General features: G+C 30.5%; 1 protein-coding gene across 1 annotated transcript in view; it reads right to left on the reverse strand.

Moving 5' to 3' along the window:
• Positions 1 to 6,897, reverse strand: part of LOC112467489 (cell wall protein DAN4) — an 8,454-nt gene extending 1,557 nt beyond the window's left edge. Inside the window, exons 1-2 of the mRNA XM_025036138.1 lie at positions 5,815 to 6,897; positions 1,291 to 3,478 (exon numbers count right to left, since the gene is read on the reverse strand). Of these exons, the coding sequence (XP_024891906.1) occupies positions 1,291 to 3,478; positions 5,815 to 5,817 (2,191 nt within the window). The 5' untranslated portion in view covers positions 5,818 to 6,897. The remainder of the gene's footprint in view (positions 1 to 1,290; positions 3,479 to 5,814) is intronic.
• Positions 6,898 to 9,493: the final 2,596 nt, after the last annotated feature.

Here is a 9,493-nt window from a genome sequence, read left to right on the forward strand (position 1 = left end):
ACACACACACACAATGAACAAGAAATGTCAGATAATTGTTTTAATAATTTAAATATTTGGTCCAATATGTAAATAATATCCAATTGAATAAACTATTTAATGCTTGTGGCAGCCCGTGACGTTGACGTTTAATTGAAGCAACTTCATTTTCTTTCCGTGTAGTGTATCCATATATTCGTAGAAGACGAAATCATCTTTGAATTCCATCTTTACCATTCAGAAGAAGAGTAAAGTAGATTATACATTTCATTCGCTTATCCATCGCGTGATTGGTAGGAATGATGATGACATCGAGCTACGAACCGGTTCGCGTGCGAGCACATGCACCCAGCATTCACATGCAACATCACATGCAACGCGCACTGTTTCGGAGACAAGCACGCAGGATGAAAGTTGTATATCTAGTTGACAGTAACGTATGCGCGTAAGGAAAAGTCTGCGTGCAAAAATCCTTTTTGAGAAATATTGTTTAGATAAACTGCATGCCAAAACATATCAAAATTTATCATGTTGTGTTAGTCTGCAGTTTTATTTAGATGTAAAAGCTGAGATTTCGCAATTTTATTTTGTTCGGATTATGTAAATAATATTTACCATTATATTATTCAACGCGAATGAACCCGTAATAATTGATTTAAAATCTTCTTTTGTGTAATTTATTATACATCTTCAAATCTTATTAATATATACTTAATTATCAACATGTATTAATTAAATATTGCGTAATTGAAATTGCAAAAGTATTCAAGTTATTCCAGATTCGCTGTTAATGCACAATTCTTTGTTTAATTTAGAATACGAACAATGATATAACCTGCATGATTATCTATTGCATGTGGTTTATTATTAATTTAATTGCAAAAATTGCTAATTCACCTTATATTTTCTACGGCGCGGTGTTCCTATGATTAATTCATAAAACAATAATATATTATTATACTAAATAATTAGTTAATTAATATATGCCATTTTAATACTTATTGATTTCTTTTACGCTTATCCTTGTAATCTAGATTTGGATTCGCAGACAGTTACGGAATACAAAGCGAGAAGTAGGTATAGTAGAAGCGAAAGAAAATATAGCCAGAGAAAATTATGCCGAGTGAATGTACAACAATATAAAAGTGTATTTAGTAATGACGTCTTTTAAAATAAATCAATTTAATCGAGAGGTTGCATAATCTTTTCTCCCATATTGGTTAACATGTCTAATCCTCGCTAGACCCCGAATAATGCGTTCAACCCAGAATTCCGAAGTGCCCAAAATGGATATCATAATTTTTTTTATACCGCTTGGCGTTGTCGTCGCCGTCTTCGTCGTCGTCGTGGCATTCGCGAGAGCTCGATCGCCATTGGTGGTGATTTCAACAATTTCTTCCGGATTTTGTTGTCTTTTTACTTCATTTTTTACATCTCTCTCTTCGTTGTAAATTCTAATTATCTCTTCTAGACTCAACGGATCCGGTCCATCCTTTAGAGTTTTTGTGGTAGTAAGCAGATCATCGGCTATTTTTCGCACGTCCTTTGCGTTTGCTTTTCCTTCCTGGACCAATCTGATTTTGTCTAAAAGTTGATTGATTTTCATTCTTTGCCCTTCGTCCTTGACATAGACCTCGTGAGGCTTGAATATGTGAATCTTGGTCGACTTTGTTGGTTCTATATCCTCCATCTTTGGTGTCGTTCTCGATGTCTTGCGGGATATGAGGCCTATGTTCTCCAGGATCTGCCTCATGTTATCTGGAACGGCTTCGATCAACGATGGCCGTTCCGTTGATGCCGACATGGCTTTTTTCTGTCTGCTATCGCTGACTCCAAGCCCGAATTTTGCTAAAAATTCTTTCATATCCTCGTTTTTTATCTTAGATGTTGGTAAAGGCTTGAAATTGGTATAAGAATTTGTATTAATAGTTGACTTTAGCGTGGACATTGTGGTTGTTACTAGATTGGATGTTTGCAAACCAAATCGTTGAAAGAACAATTGTACGTCAGGTGTTAAATTGTTCATGCCTTTCCTGATCTCTGAGACAGGACTCTCGAAAGTGTTTTGAGCGGTTATCGATGGTGAGTGAGGCACAACAGCTGACAGACCAGAAGAAGTTGTATAGACTAAACCGCTACCATTAGAAATTTCAGATTTCATCTCCAGACTTTCTTTGTTCTTTTTAAATATGTCTTCCACATTCGTAGCATTTTCCGGTCGAAGTCCAATCGAGGCAAGTAGTTCCATTACTTCCGAACGCATTGTTGTTGTTGTTGTTGTTGTTGTTGTTGTTGTCTCTCTCTCTCTCTCTCTCGTTGTGATTCTGCGAAAACCTCCGGAGTTTAGAATGTAAGTGGAATTATATTTTAATTTCTCAGAAGAAGAAGGAGAAGAAGAAGAGGAGAAGGGCATTGGTGTTACGTAAATAGGAACTGGTTGTTCAGCATTAACGATTGGTATCTTTTCGGATGTTGTAATTATCTCTGGAATGTAATTAATTTTGCTAATCGGCGCAGACGGAGCCATATTTTCTAGTGAGGTAGTAGTCGAAAAAGGCGATTGCTTGTCGTGAATTCTTTTAAAGAACATATCTGGAAGTTTTGTTAACGTTGTGGTACTTTGTGTCGTTGGCGGATTATACCGCCATTCGCCAACAGATAAAATATTTTCATGATATTTTAAAGGACGGGACGTCATTTCTGGTTCCAAATTAAGCATTGAGAAATTTTTCTTTATCTTTACTGTTCCAGGGGGAATAGTTGTCGCACTCGTACTATATACTGTGTAGACTTCTTCGTTCTTGGTTAATGAAGACTCTTGAAACACTGGTCGCCTAGTGGTAGTTGCTGGTTCTTTGGTAAAGATTGGTTCTTTTTGTAGATTTTCCAAGTTGAAGCTAAATTTCATTGGTGAATCAAACTTTAATGTCTCTTTCACAGATATGTTCGAATGTGCTTCCGAATACGTTTCTTTGTGATTCTTATATCGCGTTTCCGCACCAAGTGGGTTTTCCTCCGGCAAGTTTTTCTCTGGAGCATATGTCACTATAAAATTTTCAAGAGATTGTTTATCATGCTGCTTTTCTTCTATAAGTGCGTTTGCCTGTAGTTTCTTGTTTCTCCACTCTTCCAAGTTTTCTGGATTGATAGTAGGATCCGCAATTAATTCAACTATCGGCGGTTTGGTATATAAATCTTTCATGCTTTCTCTTGCGTCTTCTGCGTTATAAGGCAGGACTACCATCAAAGCTTTTTGGTAGATATTTCTTGCTTCCTCGATTGTCGTTTTGTTCTTGTATGTCTCGAGATCTTTGGACGTGATGTTAAAAAGAATATCAATAATCTCTTTTCTAGTAAGATGTGGCAAAGTGGCGTTTTGATGAATCAATTTTTCGACTTCCTCGATTGTTCTGTTGATTGAGCTCTCGACTTCAGTCCTTGACGGAAGATCATTGCAATGACATAAGCCGATGACGATCAGCATACAGAATAGCACAATCTATGAAAACAATAGTACAATAATTATACAAATTATAAACAAAAAACATTAAGAGAGAGAGAGAGAGAGAGAAAGAAACACTAAATTTTTATTCTAGCTGCTATATAAATTAAATAAATGAAAAAGTTGTTAATTTTCTAATAAGAAAAGGAGATTAAAAAATCGTAGAAGATATATGTATGATTAATTACCAAGAAAAGTATCTACATATTGGCTTGTAAATAAATTACTTAGTTTGTTAAAAAAAAAAAATTAAATTAAAATTAATTAAACGTTTTAAACCACATATTTCTTAATAATAAGTTTATATATCTATTTATTAATATAAGTACATCTATTCTTTTGTCTTACAAATTAATTGATATTAAATACACTACGTATTAAATGTATTTAAAAAATTTATTTCAAAATATTTTGGTACTATTATCTTTATAATTAGATACTTATTTGATATTTTTATTTTATATGCCTAAATTATTATCTTTATAATCACATTTATCACAGTAAGATAAATATATCATTATTTTTAAGAAGTATACAATTTTGTTAACTTTAGATACCTATCTAAATCATATTTGATATAAACATAATATAGTATACATAATTTTTTATAAATATGCAACGAATTATTAGAAACTTGATGTACATTTTACGATTTGTTTCAAGATACATATTAAGTAATATTATCATAATTATAAAAATAATTGTTATTTAATTTCAATAAATATAACATCATTTTGCGAGTGTTTTTAATATGCTTACAGATCTAAAAATTAATTAAATATGCGCAAAGAAATTATTTTATAGATGTTATTTATTTTAAGCGCAAAACATTTACTTCAATAATGTATAAGCGTTGCTTGCTCAATTACGTAAAGAAGAATGAGTTCAAGATGTATGTCGAAGTTGTTTTTCATATTCATGAGCAAATGTTGCAAAAGGAGCCTTGACTAGATTATTGATGTCAAAGAGTAACTTGGTTAATTCTCACAATCCTGATCCTTTCGTAACATCTACATTATACTCGCGATCCACTTCATTCTTTATTCAGATATATGAAGTAGTGAAATTTGTGACCGATGTAAGAACATAAATCTTTTCTCGATGTGTCTTTTTCAGATCTCTAAAATACTAGATTTTCTCTAAAATACTAGATTTATAAATGTAATAGTCTTCTCTGCAGAAATATATAGATTGTAATAACAATATAATGGAGCTACTCATTCTAGTTCATCGTAAAACATAATTTTTTTTTCTAAAGTTTACTTTAGATTATTTGTAATTTATGTAAAAAATTAGGATACAATTTTATTTATAATTTCATGTATTATGTAGTACCTACTATAAAGATTTAAAGAATCAGAACACATACATATATACACACTCACAACAAACAATAAATGCCATCGTGCAGGTTATATGAGAAATACAGTATAGTGATCATTATATGCAGACGAAAAATATGCTTAACGAGTGTATAGCAAAAACATAGCCGGAAAGAGTTAACTTTCACAATCTGATGTCGCGCAGTGTTAAAGAATGTTTACTGGTTTTTGCTGTAAAAGATCATAATATTTATTAATAAACTTAGAAATGGATGTTAACATACACAATAGAATGATATGGTAAATGCATATGTTTTACTTTACCTATGTAATTTCTTTTATCAAGAAATTATTGGATGATTAAACCATTTAGTATTGTATGGTTTTTCGGAGAATAAAAAGTAATTTCAAATATTTATGCTATCGTATTACTGATTCTAATAATTTAATATTTATCTAAATAACGTTTAAAGTATTGGAATAATAGCGGTAATAGTGCAACGGCTATCGCAATATAGCTTTCTTCTTCATATAAGAAGATAACTCTAATGAAACTTTAGAGTGATATTACTTGGCGATATTTTATCGCATCGGCGAGAGGAGATGCAACAATTATCTACGAAAATGTAGGTCCTTTTTTTTGTTGTAAAATATCTGTTTTCGCATAATATTCTTAAGTATTCAAATGTTGTTGAATCGTATTATCGTGTTTAACAGACCGACAAGTCGCAACGTAATAACTGCATCATCCAAAATTTAAATTTCAAGAAAAGACATTTACTTTAGTGAAAAATTGCGCTTTAACTTGAAATAATTCTACAGCATAAATCACTTTGAACACTTTGGGCAGTTTTTGCACATAACGTATTGATGCACGTAGCGTTGGACAACAATTCGGGTAGCAACATGCAACAACATGTAACATGTATTTGCGTATAGAGCTTAATAATACTTTATATCTTTTCAGTCACAGAAAATGCGTCATTCGGTTAACAATATTCGAAAACTCACCATTATGCCAACCAATCGCTCGGGCACGTAGTCGACAACTGACTGAGCAGCGAAGGCCTACTTTCAAACTCTCACTCTATCTTACTCACTTGATTCTCCTTAGCTGCTCTGACGCACAAATACGCGTCCATCTGTTCACTTTGCCAGCCAAGCTGAGCATTGAAATCTACTGAATTTGAAAAGTGAGAAGACAGTGAGAAAGAATAAGGCATCGAAATGTAAAGCTCGATATCGATATATTTTGATCAAGTCAACTTTTGATGCTGTAAATATCTATATATAATATACATGAAGATTATTTTGGTGCAGTAATCATTTCTCGACAATAGCGAAATTTGAATTTATCTAAATAACCTGAAATTGCCAAGAACTAAAATAAAATATTTGACAAATTGCGCGGGTGTTTCTCATGCGATAGATATTGATATTGGCTTAGATATATAATATTTTATGGTTAATTCAATAATGTCAAAGATTGATTTAATATGGTAAATCAATCTTTGACAATATTATAAAAAAAAAGAAGAAGCACACTCTCATATATACTTGGATAATTTTCTTGATGACATAAGAAGAAAGAAAGTTTTCCTTGAACGACAGGAAAATCGGATTATTTGTCTTTCATAAACATATTTCAGCTCTTATATGTATACATATACGTATATCTTATTCCATTTATAGAGTAAACCTGTATGAGTTTCTTGTTATTACTTTTATTTTTAGTCTTATTTTTATATATTACTTATTCTCCTTAGATTAGATTGTGCGTAATTTGTACATTTTGTATTTTATCTATATTAAATTTGATTATACCGACTTTTGGTATTCAAGCTATTATATTATAGATACATTGATTGACAATGGAATAACTCGAATCTCGTGACGATACGTATCCTATCGATTGTTGATATACAGTTATTTGATGAAATATAAAGGAAAAATTTTATTAATTGTCTAGTAATATTATTAATATTAGAAGTGTTATTTAGTTTTTATATTATAATTGGTGTTATTGTTACTTACAATTAGACCCTTTGGCAGACATATACATACTACCTTATGCTTAATGTAATTATCTCATTTGTTAATCTATTTGATAAAATTAAGTATTTAGTTTTAACAATTATTTAATTTAATAATTTATATATTATTGTTATAATATATTATGTATAATGTAATACACGTGTGTGTTTCTCAGTCATTTAAAGTTCATTACAATATATCGATACATGGTATTGCAGAACGATACCGTTCTGCTGCAATGTTAAAAACCAGCAAACATTGTTTGACTTCATCAAATTGTCATCAAAAAGCCACAAATTAAAATGTACAACAATGATTTTTATACTTTATTAGCCAAAGATGAAAAATTTTATACATTTTAAATATTGTTTTAATACTTTATATGTATATATAATATTATATCATTAGTTTTTCATGCCGAAAGTTCTTTGAGAATGCTTATTAAATAGTAGCAATTAAATAATAATAAATTGATGACAAATATATGTATAAAAATACAAAAATCTTAAAAATAAGAATTGATTAAAAAATATTTGATAACACCACATTTTAATATAAATTTCATTATGCGGTTTTGTTTGACTATGTTTTGCTATTAAATGCAATCTTAATTGGACAGTGAGTAAACTTTGATAAAGAATATCAAGTATGTATATGTACCTACATACATGCTGCTGATGAAAAAATGTTGTTAATGAAAGAACGACTCGTCGATGTTTCTAGTAAAGCCTTGCAATGATGATATATGATTACACGTCTTTCGTTTTCAATTTTTGCTAAAGAAATTCCACTATAATAACGACAACGGCGGTAATTAAACTTCAACGAGATAGGAATGGAAAACCCAAATGATTTATTCTTCCTGGAATTGCGGTTCGACCTCTTCAGTTATTGCTTCACTTAATGATGTCTAGTTATATGTAAAATAAACACGATTGAGATAAGATGTTATAAAGTAATACGCCATCAGATATAAATTTTCTTGTATAATTGAGGCACATTCAATTATTTTTCTTTTCTATGCTGTTTCAAGGCTTTCTTCTGGTTATCGTCAAAATATTAATAAGAGAATTTATATTAACATGTTAACAAGAATTTTATAATACTAGACACCAGCGCTTCGCGCGCGCTATTTAACTTTAACATTATGCTATTACTATTGAACTATTAACTCCTTAATACACATAACTGTCAAAATACGATGACAGCTGCTGCAAATGAAGTAAGCGCAGCGAGAGAACCGCGAAATTAAGATTTACAATTTGTTTGCAAATTTGTCGGCTAACGTATATTATTTAATTAATTGAAATATTTTTAAAATAAAACAAACCAGCGCATTATATGCAGTGCCCAGTGGTTACCATACAAAGTTTGCGGAGTTGCGCACCGAATTATCGTTGACGTCTCTTATACTGCTGCATTAGCTATATGTAGTTCAGAAGTGTTTGTGTTAGAGTTGCTGCAATGCGCAACGGCCTCGCCAGATCGCTTCTACTGTCATATATTTAGAGAAGCATTGTTACAAATAGTTTCTGTAACGTATTGATGTTTTTGTTACACGAGATGATTATATCATCATAAAATTTGATCGATTATCTAATTCCTTGTTTACATGCCAAATGCGATAAAGTGTAACTTTTAAATTTGTATAATTATTTAATCCTGAGCTTGTTAAGACTAACAATAAGAAACTTATCGTAAATATATTGTCAAATCTATGGATAGAATGCCATGGGTGCCATGGATAGGAACGTAATGAAGAGACTGTAGCAATTCTTACAAACATAAAAAAAAATATTATATATTCTTTCAACAGACAATACTTGTGATAATAAATCGGAATGCAATTATAATATTGAAAGCACAAATATTTACTAGTGTTAAATTCAAGAATTTGATTTATAGAACGCATTTTCTAATTTTGAAAAAAGAAAAATATAATTTTTAGGTAGCAGGATGACATCTAAACACGTCTTAATGATGTATTGTTGACGTTAAAGATGTTATTAATACGTCATTTGACGTCATTCTGCTCACTTTGCTAACTATATTATTAAAATACTTTGTATTATAATAATAAATTAATCTTCTTTTCTCATCGATTAAATCTAATGAGCTATTATATATGCTCTAAAGAAGAAAAAAATATGAATAATATTAAAATGCAAATCTAATTCATAATATCATTTTATATTCTGCAGAAGGTTAAATTTTTTCCCGGTGAAAATTTTTTCTCATTGAAATGTAAATTTTATAATTTTTACGTATTAATTTTTCTGTATTAATTCAAATTAATGTTAATTGTAATTTCTTACTAATGCTGGACGAATAAAATGCTTGCCGTGTTATTCGCCAAACAGTTTCTAGAAATCGTTCGAGTACGTTGAAGTTGTAGAAAAAAATCAAAACAGGATTGAAAAAACCATTTTATATTTCAACCGATTTTAATTGAATAAGTTATAAGAAAAAGAAGAATTGAACATTTTAGACATAATCGTACAATTCTAAATATATTGCTGTACAGTGGCAAATTATATAGGTATACTTATATCCGTATGTACACAAGACATTCAGTTGAACTTCAATTAGTTCGCTTTTATTGCAATGTACCGTAATTATTACTATAATCAATATTTACCATGTGCACATAGCGGAT

The sequence above is a fragment of the Temnothorax curvispinosus genome, unplaced genomic scaffold, assembly GCF_003070985.1.
Source record: "Temnothorax curvispinosus isolate PA1 unplaced genomic scaffold, ASM307098v1 QBEX01001663.1, whole genome shotgun sequence".
In the NCBI taxonomy this organism is placed as follows: Eukaryota; Metazoa; Arthropoda; class Insecta; order Hymenoptera; family Formicidae; genus Temnothorax; species Temnothorax curvispinosus.